General features: G+C 37.9%; 1 protein-coding gene and 2 long non-coding RNA genes across 7 annotated transcripts in view; 2 read left to right on the top strand and 1 right to left on the bottom strand.

Annotated features, from left to right (window-relative positions):
• RNF14 (ring finger protein 14) overlaps positions 1 to 7786 on the top strand; it is a 29985-nt gene extending 22199 nt beyond the window's left edge. For all 4 annotated transcript variants that reach the window (XM_060180177.1, XM_007518990.3, XM_060180173.1 and 1 more), the window contains exons 7-9: positions 2993 to 3165; positions 4982 to 5112; positions 7501 to 7786. In XM_060180177.1, coding sequence (XP_060036160.1) covers positions 2993 to 3165; positions 4982 to 5112; positions 7501 to 7558 — 362 coding nt within the window. In that variant the 3' untranslated portion in view covers positions 7559 to 7786. The remainder of the gene's footprint in view (positions 1 to 2992; positions 3166 to 4981; positions 5113 to 7500) is intronic.
• LOC132535021 (uncharacterized) overlaps positions 1 to 13868 on the top strand; it is a 392194-nt gene extending 378326 nt beyond the window's left edge. For both annotated transcript variants that reach the window (XR_009546810.1, XR_009546809.1), the window contains exon 2: positions 13293 to 13868. This is a non-coding gene — a long non-coding RNA (uncharacterized LOC132535021). The remainder of the gene's footprint in view (positions 1 to 13292) is intronic.
• The window catches only part of LOC132535018 (uncharacterized), a 109858-nt gene extending 95721 nt beyond the window's left edge, over positions 1 to 14137 (bottom strand). Inside the window, exons 1-2 of the long non-coding RNA XR_009546801.1 lie at positions 14040 to 14137; positions 13932 to 14005 (exon numbers count right to left, since the gene is read on the bottom strand). This is a non-coding gene — a long non-coding RNA (uncharacterized LOC132535018). The remainder of the gene's footprint in view (positions 1 to 13931; positions 14006 to 14039) is intronic.
• Between the last annotated feature and the right edge of the window lie 2656 nt (positions 14138 to 16793).

Here is a 16793-nt window from a genome sequence, read left to right on the forward strand (position 1 = left end):
ACTGTTCTCCACAGAAGTTGGACCAATTGACATTCCCACCAGCAGTGTAGGAGGGTTCCTTTGACCCCACAACTCTCCAGCATTTGCTGCTGTTACCTTTTCTGATATATGACATTCTCATAGGAATGAAGTGGTATCTCATTGTTGTCTTTATTTGCATTTCTCTGACAGAGACTTGGAGCATTTTTTCATGTCTTTCTTGGTCTTTTGGATCTCTTCTGTGGTGAATATTCTGTCTATGTCCTCCCCCCATTTTTGGGTGGGGTTATTTGTTGTCTTGTTGTTGAGTTTGGAAAGCTCTTTATATATGTTGGTTATTAGCCTCTTGTCTGATGTATGTCATGTAAAGATCTTCTCCCATTCTGTGAGGGGTCTCTTGGTTTGGGTAGTGGTTTCTTTTGCTGTGCAGAAGCTTTTTAATTTGATGTAGTCCCATAGCTTTATACTTGCCTTTGTCTTCTTTGTAATTGGATTCATTTCATTGAATATGTCTTTAAAATTTATGCGGAAAAGAGTTCTGCCAATATTTTCTTCTAAGTATCTGGTAGTTTGTGGTCTGACATCCAAGTCCTTGATCCACTTGAAATTTACTTTTGTATTTGGTGAAATACAATGGTTCAGTTTCTTTCTTCTACATGTTTCAACCCATTTTTTCCAACACCATTTGTTGAAGAGACTCTGCTTTCCCCATTTAACATTCTGGACCCCTTTGTCAAAGATCAGATGTCCATAGGTGTGGGGTAGAAGAGTTTCTTTAACAGACTTCTTTGTTGTTATTGTTCAGTTACTGACCTAAATAAACTCTGAGAATATAGTAGTGATGTGCCCTCATAAAACTTTATTTTAAAAAATGAAAAAATGGGAGTCGGGCAGTAGCGCAGTGGGTTAAGTGCATATGGTGCAAAGCACAAGGACCAGTTAGGATCCTGGTTCAAGCCTCCGGGTCCCCACCTGCAGGGGAGTCATATCACAGGTGGTGAAGCAGGTCTGCAGGCGTCTCTCTGTCTCTCTTCCTCTCTTATTTCCCCCTTCTCTCTCAATTTCTCTCTGTCTCTATCCAATAACAAAAAGAAAAAGAAAAAAATGAAAAAAGGGGGCCACATGGTGGCACACCTGGTTAAGTGCACACTATGAAGTCTGCAAGGACCTAGGTTCAATCTGCAGAGGGAAAGCGTCACTAGTGAAGTAGAGCTGCAGGTGTGTCTCTGTCTCTTTCCCTCTCTATCTTCTCTTCCCTTCTCAATTTTTCTGTCTCTATCCAATAATAAATTAATAAAAAAATTTTTAAAAACTGAAATATTTTTAGAGATTTATTAACAGGAGAGTGAGGAGAGAGAGAACAAGAACATTTCCCTGGCACATGGAACACTGGGGATTGAACTTATGACCCCATGCTTTTAAGTCCAGTGCTGTAACCATTTCATCTCCTCCTCCTGGGCTACTCATCCTTCCTTCCTTTTTTTTTTTTTTTTTCTCTCTTACCAGAGTACTTGCTCATCTCTGGCTTATAATAGTAATATGTATAAGAGTATCACATGAGAGAGAGAACACAGAGCATCATTCTAGTCCATATAGTGGTATGGATTGACTTGGGAATCTCAGGCATGTAAGTCCAGTGCTCTGCCAGTTGAGCCATCTCCTTAACTACTGAAAAGTTACATTTTAATGGGAGAGACAGACAAAATCAGAATATTAGATTGGTTGAAACTATTAAATGGGAATAAAGCACATACAGGACTTCAAATGTCCTGAAAGGATCTTGGAATTATGCTTAGGAAACTCGGTATGTCTAATTGGCAGAGAGGTCTGAGTAAGGCTTGCATGAAGTAAGGAATGCAGAGATGTCAAAGGAGGAATATTCCAGAGAAGGAATGGCAAGGCAGCTTCCGCCTGTGAACACAGAATACTGTACTATAGATCAGGTTGGCAAATGCAGAGCATCTAAATTGCCATTCTTGTTTTCATTGCACATTGGTGTTCAGCCGGCAGATGCTTTCTTATTGAGCCCACTAATGAGCATGTCCTGAGAATCTTCCTAAACACAGCATTCTCAAAGCTACCTCTGTTGAAGCAGACACAGAAGGTTTCTTTACCATTTCTGATCTGATGGGATGGAGAAACCACAAGATTTGTTAGACTTTGGTTGCTTATATTAACGGTGATGATAGCTTCTTCCTAGGTATTATAAAGATGAACTATTGTAGTGCTACTCTGAGTTTGTAAAAACTGATCTGTGACAAAATAAATACAGAAATTTAGTTGTTAGAAATTTTTTAAACCATTTATTAATATGAGAGGGAAAGAAGGCGAGAAACAGCATCACTCTGGCACATGTGATGCTAAGGATCAAACTTGAAACATTATGTTGTCAAGTACATGGCTTTACTACAGTTACTAACTGCTACAGTTAGCTGGGTGTTCTTAGCTCTAAGAAAGTACTTTAAGAGGAGGATAAGTAGATATGTCAGTTGCTTCAGTGCCTTGGCATTGATAAGAAAGATTATGTGTGTCTTATTTATATTATTAACAATTTAATAATAGTTCACAAAATTATAATATTTCAGGGTTATAGTTTTACATCCATATATGTGTGTGTACAATTCACATCTACCAACAGAATTTCTTTATTTTTATTTATTATTATTTTTTTATATCAAGGGGTTAATGGTTTGTGGTATAGTCTTTTTTTCCCTCACTACTCTCATTACCAAAGACCAACAGACTTCCTGTTAACAAACTACCCCCATCCACCATAATTCTCACAAAGTCTGAGAGACAGTTTTATTACTTTTTCATTTATTTATTTATTATTTCTTGCCAGTTTGTTTGCTTTATAAATCTATGTTCCACATGTGAGTGAAGAGCTGTTTTTCACCTCCTACTCATTTCACTTAACATAATTGCTTCTGTTTCCAGATAATGGCTAATCTAAATGACTTTAAGTCAGTGTTACCAAGTCGTATAAAAGTTAACTTTCCATTTCACCTTTCAGAGAAATTAATGGACTTACGAAATGAGTACTTGCAAGCAGATGAGGCCAACAAAAGGTTTTTGGAACAGAGGTATGGTAAGAGGGTGATTCAGAAGGCGCTGGAAGAGATGGAAAGTAAGGAATGGCTAGAAAAGAACTCGAAGAGCTGCCCATGTTGTGGGACTCCCATTGAGGTAAAGATTTGGGTCACACCCTACTAGGGAAAGAGAGAGGCAGAGTGGGAGTATGGACCGACCAGTCAACGCCCATGTTCAGCGGGGAAGCAATTACAGAAGCCAGACCTCCCACCTTCTGCAAGCCACAATGACCGTGGGTCCATGCTCCCAGAGGGATAGAGAATGGGAAAGCTGTCAGTTGAGGGGATGGGATATGGAGATTGGGTGGTGGGAATTGTGTGGAGTTGTACCCCTCCTACCCTATGGTTTTGTTAATTTACCCTTTCTTAAATAAAAAATAAATTAAAAAAAAAAAAAGATTTGGGTCAGACATGGAGAAAAACAGACCTGAAAATATGTTACAATTGTCTCAAGAAGCCTATTAATTTTGTGACATTTTAGTATTTATTAAACTGTTTTACTTGAAAGATGCAAGTTTACTGCTAAATATTGCCATTGACTGAAATGTATGTAGACTTTCCTTATCAAAGGAACTGGTGGCATTTCCTCAGTGACTCCATTGAGGAAACTATTATTATGTTTAACCTCTTCTGACCCGCCTCAGCCCCATAAAAAGTGTCGTACTTCGTATCACCTGTTCCACTAGGGAAAGGTACAAACAGGCTAGGAATACAGATCACCCTGCCAATGCCTATGTCCCACAGAGAGGCAATTACAGAAGCCAGACCTTTCACCTTCTGCAACCCATAATTTGGTTCATACTCCCAGAAGGGTAAATGATAAGGGAAGATAACCAAAGTGCTCTGAATGCCAATTACATCAGGACCCAGAGAGACAAGAGGGGGGAAAAAAATCTACCAGTGAAAGCTGATAAATTAGACAACTGTTACCTAGACATTAATAAAAGTAGATTCATCTACAAATTTTTAAAAAAGTTAACTGGTAGCAAGAATGTGAGAAAAGGGAATCTTTGTACATTGTTACTGGGAATGTAAATTGATTATAGGCAATATAGAATACTGAATAATCCTTAAGGAATTAAAAGTAAAATTGCAGTATGATCAGTGATTCCACTTCTGAGAACCAAACAAAATGAAAAAACACTAACTCAGAAAAAGATAACTGCATATCCATTTTCACTGTAGCATTATTTATAATAACCTTTGAAAGCAAACAAAAAATAATCAAGTATTTGCTTGGATTTGTGGAAAAAGTGTAAATTCATACTTAAATCCAAACATTGAATTATTTCTTTTAAAAAAATATACATTTCTTTCTGCAGCACCAAGGCTTTATACATGCATGATTCTACCATGATTCTCGTGTATGTGTGTGTGTGTGTGTCTTACCCACCCTCTCTCTATATATATATTGGGGGTGGGTCAAGGGTGAGGAAAATGGGAGGATGGACACACAAGCACATGTACACACGCACTGCGCATGCACAGGCACTCCATCATTACTCCACCATCCATGCAGTTTCCACTGATGATCATGTATTGATGCATCTGTGTGGTGCTGAGGCTCAGAGCTAGCGTTTCATGCACAGCAGATAAATGACCTATCTCTTGACCCCCAAACAATTTAATGTTAATCTAAGCTTATGTTCTACTTATAATTTCCATGTTTACTTTATATATATTTAATCAGGAGATATTTTGCTAAGTATACAGTTGTAGAAACAACTGCTAAATACATCCTGTATTTTGCTTGTGTGCAAAAGTTAAACACCTAATAGTTGTGGGTGTGTTACCTATGTACCACAACCCTGAGTGAGAAAAGGGAAACTAGGAGACTGTTATATTGTGTCTTGTTGGCATGTGCATTTATTTTTCTCTTACAACTCTTGATGTATTTTTCTCTTCTCCACCAGAAATTAGATGGCTGTAACAAGATGACATGTACCGGCTGTATGCAGTATTTCTGCTGGATTTGCATGGGTTCTTTGTCTAGAGCAAACCCTTATAAACATTTTACTGACCCTGCTTCCCAGTGTTTTAACCGGTAGGTATATCCTGAATCCCCTTTCTTGACAACAGTTTTTGGTATTTGATTCACAGACCACAAATCTAGTGTTTTACTTAATACTTTGTCATACTCAAAACACTCTCTTACATATTTTCCCACATATATAACATTTCATATTATTTTCTTGATTGAATTTAAAATGAAAAAATGTCTAGATTTTGTTTTAACCTCAACTTTTTTATAGTGAAAATTTTCAAAACATACAGAATAGTTGGATGGACAGGACTGTGAATAGTAGGACACATTCAACAAAATTAGCAATTACAATTTAACAATGAACACATTCTACAGCATTTGTTCTCTTAACATTTTTGCCAAACTACTTAACCCTAAGTTGAAGATAAAATGTCTTATCTCTCATTAGTTTCTTACTTATATCCTAACATAAGAAAATCATTCTGCCACACAGGAGGTGGCACAGTGGATAAAGCATTGAACTTTCAAGCCTGAAGTTTTGAGTTTAATCCCTAGTAGCACATATGAAAGAATGATGCTCTGGTTCTCTTTCCTGCTCTCTTTTTTCATTAATAAATTTATAGAAGCAGAAAAGGAAAGAAAGAAAATTCTGTTGCTTCCTGGGAGGTGGCACAATGGATAAGATGCTGGAATTTTCAAGCCTAAAGTCCCAAGTTTGATTCCTGGCATTGAATGTAACAGAGTGGTGTGCTGATTCTCCCTCTTTTCTCTATTATTAATAACTTTTAAAATCTAAAAAAATAAACTATTCTGCATAAAAAATGACACTTAAAAATCTAGTGATAATGACACTATCATTTAGTAAACAAAGCTCAGTTATCTCCAAAAAATACCTTAAGCTGTTTTTTTAAATTAATTTAGTCCCTTTTGTTGCCCTTGTTAGTTTTTATTGTTGTAGTTATTGTTGTTATTGATGTCATTGTTCGATAGGACAGAGAGAAATGGAGAGAGGAGGGGAAGACGGGGGGGGGGGGGGGGGGAGAGAAAGATAGACACCTGCAGAGACCTGCTTCACTGCCTGTGAAGCGATTACCCTGCAGGTGGGGAGCTGGGGGCTCGAACCACGGTCCTTACAGCAGTCCTTGCACTTTGTGCCATGTACGCTTAACCTGCTGAGCTACTGCACAATTCCCTACCTTTTTTTAAAAAAAAAATGTGTTGGGGGGAACATTAACTCTTTAAAGAAGTCCTTCCAGCTTTCCCATATGTGTTGCTTTCCACACTGTTATCTCTCAATGTTATCTTGTTTATCATATTCCTTAAACCAGTCCTTGCGCTTTGTGCCACCTGAGCTTAACCTGCTGTGCTACCACCTGACTCCTTAAGCTGTTTTAATATTATTATGAAGTAAGATAATGATTTAGCATATCTTTTTATATTCTAGTCAAGTTTACCCATGGTAATTTGGTTCTTTCTCTTTAGTCCCTTAATATAGAAAAGGTATGTCTACCTTTTTTTTTTATTATTAAATTTTTTTAAATATTTATTTATTCCCTTTTGTTGCCCTTGTTGTTTTATTGTTGTAGTTATTATTGTTGTAGTCGTTGTTGGATAGGACAGAGAGAAATGGAGAGAGGGGGGGAAGACAGAGAGGAGGAGAGAAAGATAGACACCTGCAGACCTGCTTCATCGCCTGTGAAGCGGCTCCCCTGCAGGTGGGGAGCCGGGGTTAGAACCGGGATCCTTATGCCGGTCCTTGTGCTTTGCGCCACCTGCGCTTAACCCGCTGTGCTACAGCCCGACTCCCTACCTTTTTTTTTTTTTTTTTAAGAATTTATTTATTTATTCATGAGAAAGATAGGAGGAGAGAAAGAACCAGACATCACTCTGGTACATGTGCTGCCGAGGATCGAACTCAGGACTTCATGGTTGAGAATCCAGTACTTTATCCACTGCGCCACCTCCCAGACCGCTACCTTTTTTTAAAAAATATTTATTTATTTTCATTTTTGTTGCCCTTGTTGTAGTTGTTGTTGTTATTCATGTCATTGTTGTTGGATAGGGCAGAGAGAAATGGAGAGGGTAGGGGAAGACAGAGAGGGGGAGAGAAAGATAAAAACCTGCAGACCGCGACCGATTTGAAGCGACCTCCCTGCAGGTGGGGAGCCGGGGGCTCGAATCGGGATCCTTACACCGGTCCTTGCGCTTTGCGCCACCTACGCTTAACCCACTGTGCTACCGCCCGACCTAAACAGTCGATTCTTATAAATTTGAAGGCAGCTTGTTCACAGGTATTTGTTTCAGCCCTGCTCAATGTGATTATTAAAGGAGAGAAAAAGACACAAAGATGTTACTAAAAGAGTGAAGAAAGTATTTCTGAGAGAAGGAAAGAAGTTAGATTTAATTTCTTCCAAGTACATAAAAATATACCTTATTTTCTGTTTCCAGGCTGTTCCATGCTGTTGATGTTAATGGAGATGTTTGGGAAGATGAGATCGAAGACTAGTTAACTCCTACTCAAGATATGAAAGTAGAATGGTTTGCCCTAATTTTTTTGTCGAGTATGCATAGTAACTTTACAGGATATTTAGGGTACCGTTCATTTATTCTTCCTGTGGAGAAGATAATGGAAGAACAAGGATTATATTTTTGCATGGTACTACTGATTAAGGCCCATTCAGGCATATTTCAATGTGATAGAATTAAGAAGATTATAAGCCAAAGGTTCAGAAAGTGAAAAACTAGAGAATATTAAACTAGTGAAAACTAGAGAATATTAAATATTACAATGTGCCATAAATTCTGAATATTTAAAAAATTAAATATTTATTTTATTCCCCAAAATGTAAGGAGAAGGATCAGGAGTTGAATTTGTAGACCTTTTTTTATCTCTGGGAAGCAAGAATTTCAGCCCTATTCAACTTTGCAGGGCAGTAGAGTCTAAGATATTCTGTGGGAGCATTCTCAGTATAACTCCTTACAACTGGAGTGGTAGAAGCCTTATTAAAGCTGTATAGAAGCCTGATCTCATTTATTCTCATTTACATTCCATGTAATTCATGCTCTTTGGACAGAGACCTTTACTCTGTAACTGATGGGATGACTCAGTGTCATTTTGATCTACTGCCTTTCAGAATAGAAATCTATAGATAAATTAAACAATATTTTTAAACATAAACACTATAGGTTGCCTGATATTACTAGTGGTGTTTAGTCCACTGGTTTTGAGCCAGATCTAGCTCTTAATGGTATTAACTGAGAATTTCAGCCCTACTCAGCATTCCAGGGCAGTAGTATAGATTTAAAACAACTTGTCTTTGCTTCTTTATTCTCTCTACCCTCACAGTACCTTCCTTTGGTAAAGACAATTTTAATACTAATTCCAGCAAGTTATTTCTTCAGCTGGAATAGGAGAAAGCCTACTGTATTCCCAAGATGAATTGGTTGAACTTTTTAAAAGTATATATGCTTCTAAAATTCCTCATCACTATATATTCTGTACAGAAGTCTTCTCTAATGAGCTATGGGGAATTTGGCTTCTTGCCCTTTTTTGAGCTGCAGTATTTGGGGGAGGTGGTAATTTTAGCTTGATAGCTACATCCTTGTTCTGGGTTTTGTTGGCTTTTTGGAAAATTGTCTTTCATTATGGTTTGATGAATGGCTGGGTAGCAAAATAAGTTTTTTTTCTTTTTAAATTGAGGAATTCAGATGCAACTATAAACATGTTCTTTCCCTTTCCCTTATCACTGAAAATTGGGAAATCACTTAACTATTTTATGGTATGTGTATATCCAGAGAGTCAGCTAGGACTGTTTTTACACTGTCGAGGATGCTTAATCTGAAAATGAAAATAATTTTAAAATTGTCTTATATTTAGAGCAGAGTTGCCCCTGTTTGTTTAGTCTCCAAAACAACATACTGTGTTTTTAAAAATCTACTTCATAGGGAGTCAGGCGGTAGCACAGCGGGTTTAGCACATGTGGCGCAAAGTGCAAGGACCAGTGTTAGAATCCTGGTTCTCTCCATTTCTCTCTGTCCTATCCAACAACGATGACATCAATAACTACAACAATAACACAACAAGGGCAACAGAAGGGAATAAATAATAATAATAAAATCTACTTCATATATAAGTACATATTTGTTAAGGAAAAAGTCATGTAACAGCATCTCATTTACTTGGACTTGTGACTGAGCTTAGGTTTTCACCTATATTTTGCTTAAGCCTCATAGTTGTGTGGACTTCCATTCAGTGCACTTTATACAAGAATTAAGTTTCAGAAGTAAGCTGAAAGGGGGCCAGGTGGTGGCACACCTGGTTAAGTACACACATTACTGTACCCAAGGACCCAAGTTCAAGCCCCTAGTCCACACCTACAGGGGGAAGCTTCACAAGTGGTAAAGCAGGGCTGCAGGGGTCTCTCTGTCTCTTTCCCTCTCTATCCCCCCTTCTCACTTTCTCTCTCTCTCTGTGTATATGAGTGTGTGTGTGTATGTGTGTATATATATATATATATATATATATATATATACACACATATATATATATATACACACACACATATATATTAAAAATAGAATTTTTTTAAGTAAGCTGAGGAAAAGAAAATTAGTCACTGGAGAGGTAGCTTAGCAGTAGAATATAGAACATGAGGCCCCAGGTTCCTTCACTGGCACTACATGTGTTGGAGTGGTATTCTGGTCTCTCTCTCTCCTTGTCAGAAAATAAATCTTCAGAAAGAAACAGAGAGTGAGAGAGAGAGAAAATAATGGAAGGGCCAGGTGGTGGCACAGCTAGTTGAGCACGCATGTTACAGTGGGCAAGAACCCTGGCTCAAGACCCCAGTTGTCATCTGCATGGGGGAAGCTTCCCAGGCTATGAAGCAGTACAGTAAGTGTCTTTTTTCTTCCTCTATACCTTCCCATTTCCTCTCAATATCTGTCTCTATCCAAAATTAATTAATTAAATAAAAAACTAGATTAAAGGAGACAAATGGAAATAAAGCAACTAATTTTGCAATATATATCTGAAGAAGAGTGTTTCTGTGAGTTCAGTAGTTCAGGTTTGTTTTTTTTTCCAATATCAGCCTTTCTAAACTGAAAGTTAGCGTTGGTCGTATAGTGGTGAGCATAACTGCCTTCCAAAACTGAAAGTTGACATTTCCTAGAAATTTTTCTTTTTAAGATTTATTTATGGGTGGGGGAAATAGCATAGTGGTTATGCAAAGAGACTTTAATACATGAGGTATTAAAGTCCCAGGTTCAATCAAGTGGAAAATTTTCATTTACTAAAGAGAGAGAGAGGAAGAGACAGAGAGAGAAAACACAAACCAGAATATCATTCTGGAACATGAATGCCAGGAATTGAACCCAGAATCTCATACTTCTTTCTTTTTATTTTCTCTCTCTCTTGCTTTTTTTTTTTTTTTTTTTTTAAGTCCAAAGCTCTAACCACTGTACTACCTCCTGGACCACTGCAGAGATTATTTTATACCCTTGCATGTTGATTACATAATACAAGTAGAAAAGCCTTTTAAGTACAATTTTATGACAGAAGTGGGAGGGGTTTTCTCTCTATGATATAAGAGAAACTACAGATCTCAAAAGATTTGATGGTCTACCTAAATGTTCTTCCTTCCTTTAGTGCAAAATTTCAATTAAAAAATTTTTTTTAATATTTATTTATTTAGTCCCTTTTGTTGCCCTTGTTGTTTTATTGTTGTAGTTATTATTCTTGTTGTAGTCTTCATTGTTGGATAGGACAGAGAGAAATGGAGAGAGGAGGGGAAGACAGAGGGGGAGAGAAAGACAGACACCTGCAGACCTGTTTCATCACTTGTGAAGGGACTCCTCTGCTGGGGAGCCAGGGGCCTCAAACCAGGATCCTTATGCCGGTTCTTGTGTTTTGTGCCACATGCACTTAACCCGCTGCACTACCGCCTGACTCCCGCATAATTTCAATAAAAATAGAATAGGTTTGTAATATTTTTGAGGTATGAGTTATGAACTAGTGTCAAGGTAGTATTGTTTTGGGTAAAGTACTTTGGTCTATAGGTAAAATGAAAGAGGTAATCACTAGAATCTGCTATGAAATGGGTGAGTTTGTGAAAGGCTGGACATACCAAAAAGTATATGATAAGTAAAAGAGAGAGTTCTTTAAGTGACTGTCATGCCTGAGGCTCTGAGGTCCCAGATTCAATCCCCACAGCCCCATATGCCAGGTGTGAGCAGTGCTCTGATAAAAACAAAACAAAAAAGGTGTATGATAGAATAGAGTTTTGTACTTTAATTTCATCAATGCTTTTTAAGATAAATGGGTTGAAATTTGCCACAAAGTTAAATGAACCTCATGAGTTCTTTGGTGGGATTGAAAGAGGGTCTTTTTTTTTCTTTTTTGCCTCCAGGGTAATCATTGGGGCTCAGTGCCTGCACTATGAATCCACTGCTCCTGGAGGCCATTTTTTCCATTTTGTTGTCCTTGTTATTGCTGGATAGGACAGAGAAATCAAGAGAGAGGGGAAGACAGAGAGGGTGAGAGAAAGACACCTGCAGATGTGCTTCACCACTTGTGAAGTGACCTCCCTGCAGGGGAAAGCCGGGGCCTCAAACCAGGATCCTTAAGTCAGTCCTTATGATTCATGCCATGTGTGCTTAGCCTGCTACACTATTGCCCTGCCGCCCAGAGGGCCCTTTTGTACTGCCAATTCATCCTGCCAAACACCACAGTCTGAAGAAATCAGGCTCTTGATTTTGTTTAAAAGGTTTGTCTCTAGAACTGACAAATGGAAAAAAAAAAAAAAAAAACACCTCAACAGCTTTTTAAAAAAGTCAAAATAGAGATTGCATTAATTTAAGGGTCTACCTTTGTCAATTGAATTGCATTTTTTGTTCATTATTATTTTAGCGATTTATTTACTTTCATGAGAGCACAGGTACTAGTACGTTCATCTCTGGCATATGGTGGTGCTGCTGATTGAATCTGGGACTTTAGAGCCTCAGACATGAAAGTCTGGTGAGTTATCACTGTGCTATCTTCAGTCTCCTCATTTTATTTATGTATTTGTTTTGTCACCTCCAGGGCTTCATTGCTCTGGGCTGACTTTTCAGAATGAGAGAGAGAGAGACCAAGACCACAGTACTGAAGTTTCTTTTAATGAGATGTAGGGGCTAGGCTTGAACCTGGGTCTTGTGATGGCAAAGCAAGTGCACTATTCAGGTGATCTGTTTTGCTGGCCTTCATTTTATTTGTATGAGAGCACAGAGCACTGCTCTACCATTGATAGAAGTTTTGTTTTGTTTTGTTTTTTGGGGGGGTATTTGATTGTTGCTATTTGTCTTTATTTCTCACAGGTGGTTCTTGGGCTGAGTACAGGTTTTACACATTCAGGACATGCTTTTTGTTGCTGAACCACTGCCCTGGCCCTCAGTTTTTTAAGTAAAACCAAATCTAAATAAAAAGTAATTGGTGCGGAAGCACATTAGCTTACCTGGATCGTATGCCTGCTTTGTCATGTACACATCCCAGGTTCGAGCTTGCCCACACTGCACTAGAGAAAGTTTCAGTGCTGTGGTGCCTTTTCCCCTTCTTTATCAGTTCAGAGTGTTGAAACTCTGATGTTTACAAAAAAAAAAAAAAAAGTGGGGGGGGCTGGAAAATAGCTCACTTAGTGTATTGCTTTGCCATGTGTTAAACTTATTGCAGGAAGGTTCAGAGTGGTGATTACCTATTTGTCTGTCTGTCTGTCTAACCATCTTAAAAAAAATGATTAAAATGATCTTAAAAAAATGATTGATGAGGGCCTGGTAATAGGGTTTCTGTAAAGCCCACACTTTACCGTGCCAGAGGACTGGAGTTCAAGCTCCAGTCACACATGGCAGCACCATGCAAAAGAAAAGCTTCACAAGCAGTGGAACAGCATGGTGGTTTCTTTCCTCTCTCAGCCTCTGTATCTCATCCTATCTGGATAAAAAGAGTCTCCTGAGAGCAGTGTAATCATGTCTACATGATTTTTGCACTGGTAAGAAAAACAAAACAAATCAAAAAAATAGTCACATAGTAGCATTGATTTCAGGTGTACAACAGAATGTTTAGATATTTGTAAATCTGATTACTACTTGTCACTATACAAAGTTAACTTTCAGGATTTATGGGTTTCTCTTTAATTTTTATGTATAAAAAGGAAACCCTGACAAAACCATAGGATAAGAGGGGTATAACTCCACACAGTTCCCACCACCAGAACTCCGTATCCCCTCCCCTGATAGCTTTGCTATTTAACCCTCTGGGGGTATGGACCCAAGGTCATTGTGGGATGCAGAAGGTGGAAGGTCTGGCTTTTGTAATTGCTTCCCGGATGAATATGGGTATTGACAGGTGGATCCATACTCCCAGTCTGCTTCTCTCTTTCCCTAGTAGGGAAGAGCTCTGGGGAAGCAGAGCTCCAGGACAAATTGATGGGTTTGTCTGTCCAGGGAAGTCTGGTTTATGTTTTTACCCCACTCACCTATTTTGCCCACCCTTCAGAACTCCCTTCTGTTTGGCAACTTTATTTCTTTTCTTAGTATTTATGAGTTTTGCTTTGGTGAGGTTTTTTGTTTGTTTTGTTACTTGGTTTTTTGGTTTTTTTTGTTAAGTTCTTTTAAAATGAATTATTTGTTTGAAGTCTTTAATTATTTATGAGAGACAGTCAGAGCTTGTGGTGCTGGGGATTGAACCTGATACTTCTGGGGCCTAGTGCATGCAAGTCTTGTGTTCTAACATCTTGAACTATTACTAAGACTTTTTAAATACTACTTATAAATGATATCATATGGTGTTTGTCTTTTCCTGTTTATTTTAATTAGCATTATGTCCTTAAGATCCATCCATTGGAAATGACAAGTTTTTGTTCTTCTAATAAGTAAATGGTATTTGTGTGTGTGTGTGTGTGTGTGTGTGTGTGTGTCTGTGTGTCTGTGTGTGTGTGTGTGTGTGTGTGTGTGTGTACACCTCATCTACTTTATCCATTGCTGGATAGTAAAGTGGTTCTCAGTTCTTGACTATTGTGAGTAATGTGATAATAGACCCAGCATGCATACAAATGATTCCTGACTTACAATGATTTAACTTATCAATTTTTTATTAATAGTATTTTGACAGTCACATGCATTTAGTAAAAACTGTACTTTGAATGTTGAATCTTTTCCCAGACTATAAAATGTGGTATGCTGGGCAGCAGCGGTGAGCCAAAGCTCTCAGTCAGGCAGGAAAGAAACATTTGGCACACTGAACCCTATAGTGTCTGATAAATTCTATGAGATAGTCAGTTCTTTAATATAACACAAAATACTTTGTGTTCAATAGTTTTGCCCAATTTTAGTCTAATGTTAGTGTCCTGAGCACATTTAAGGTAGGCTAAGGTTAAGATGCTTGATTAATTTAAATGTATTGATTACATTTTTTGACATATGGTATTTTAAACTCACTCTGGCTTTACTAGGGTGGAACCACTGTTTTTTTAAAGATTTATTTAAAAAAATATATTTTCATGAGAGAGACCAGGGCACTACTTGTCTCTGGCTTATGGGAGTGCTAGAGATTGAACCTGGGACCTCTGGAGGCTCATGCATTCAAGACTTCTACACTATGACTGTGACAGCTTGCCAGTCCTAAACACATTTTATGTTGAGATAGTTCCGTGTATCTCTCTTTCTTGTTGTTCCCAGAGCTTCACCTCTCTGAATTGACTTCTTCAAATAGAGGAGAGCTAGACTGCTCCCACAGCACCAAACCTTCCTCAGCTGTGGGCCAGGCTAGGAGTCTGGGTCATGTGCATGGCAAAACCGACGCACTTGCAACGAGTTACTTTGCTGGCCCTGTATATCTTTTTGAACTATTAATTTTTTTCCTTTTCAAATGCATATCTAGAAGTTAAGTTGCTGGATTACATGTCAGTTTTATTCTTTTTTATTAGCCTTTTTAAAAAAATTTATTTTCCTTATTTAAGACTTTAAAAGAAACGTTTATTCATTAATAGTAAAGAACCAAACTATCACTCTGGCATATGTGGTATGGGAGGGGGGTCCCACTTGGGTCTCATATTTGCAAACCTAGCAGTCTAGGCACTGTACCACCTCTCCAGCCTTTTTTTTAATTAAAAATTTTTTTTTTACTTTTATCTTTATTATTATTATCTTTATTTATTTGTTAGAGATAGCCAGAAATTGAGAGGGATGGGGAAGATAGAGAGATTCCCTCTGTAGGTGGGGACCAGGGGCTCGAACCTGGGTCCTTGTGCACTGTAACATGTGCACTCAACCAAGTGCGCCACCGCCCGGCCCCTCTGGCCATTTCCCCCCAGTAATGTATTGTTTTCCACAGTGGTTGTGCTAGTTTACGTTTCCAATAAACGGCACACAGAGGTTTCCTTTTCTGTACATTTTCACCAACGCTTGTTATTTCTTGCCTTTTTTATGGTAGTCATTATAAGAGATATGAAGTGGTAACTTACCTATTATTATTGCAAGGACTTTCAGTACAATGGAGACATGTTGTAAGAAATGTCATCAGATGATTTCATCCTCATACAAACATCATAAACATGATCACACAAACCTAGATGGCTTAACCTTCCACACACCTGGACTATACCACACAGCCTATATGGCTCACCGCATCTGTGGCCCATTGTTAAAACATTAAGTGACACATGAATGTACTATGTTGAATAAAAGGGATTTCTGATCTTACAAGAAAAGCCTTTAGCTTTTCATCATTGAATGTGATGTTAACTGGATTTATCATATAAAGTCTTTGTAATAGTGAGGTACCTTGACTTTACATACCCCTTTTGTTGAGAGTTTTTATTACAGATTAATACTTTATAATAATTTGTCAAATGTTTTTTTCTGCATCTGTCAGGATGAAGATATTATTTTTAGTCTACTTTTGTTGGTATATGTTTCATTTATTTGTGATTGTTGAATCATCCTGGAGTCCTTGGAATAAATCCTACTTGATCTTAATGTATGATCCTTTTAAAATACTGTTGAGGGAGTCGGGCAGTAGTGCAATGGGTTAAGCACATGTGGTGTGAAGCATAAGGACTGGCATAAAGATCCTGGTTCGAGCCCCTGGCTTTCCACCTGCAGGGGAGTTGCTTCACAGTTGGTGAAGCAGGTCTGTAGGTGTCTATCTTTCTCTCCCCTTCTCTGTCTTCCCCTCCTCTCTCCATTTCTCTCTGTCCTATCCAAGAACAATGACATCAGTAACAACTACAATAATAACAACAACAAAAACAAGGGCAACAAAAGGGAAAATAAATAAATAAAATAAAATACTGTTGAATTTTGTTTGTTAACAATTTTATGATAATTTACCATCTATACTCACAAGGATATAGACCTCTAATTTTCTATTTTTTGTGTTGATGTTTTAGCATCAGAATGAATTTGACCTTGTAAGATGAATTTGGAGCTTCTATGATAATTTTTGGAAGAGTTGGAGAAAGATATATATTAAGTTTCTGTTTGGTAGAATTTGCCAGTGAGACTGTGTCTGGTCCTGAAAGTAAAAAAAAAAAATCTTTCATTTTTAAAAAACTTTGCTATTTTTATTACTTACCTTACTTGAGCACTGTTCAACTCTAATTTATGGTGGGACCAGCCAGAGATTGAAACTGAGACCTCTGACATGAAAGTCCTTTGCACTGTTACTATAGTACTTACCTGCCCCTTTTTAAACCTTTTGCTTTAGATTTGTA

The sequence above is a fragment of the Erinaceus europaeus genome, chromosome 2 (assembly GCF_950295315.1).
Source record: "Erinaceus europaeus chromosome 2, mEriEur2.1, whole genome shotgun sequence".
NCBI lineage: Eukaryota > Metazoa > Chordata > Mammalia > Eulipotyphla > Erinaceidae > Erinaceus > Erinaceus europaeus.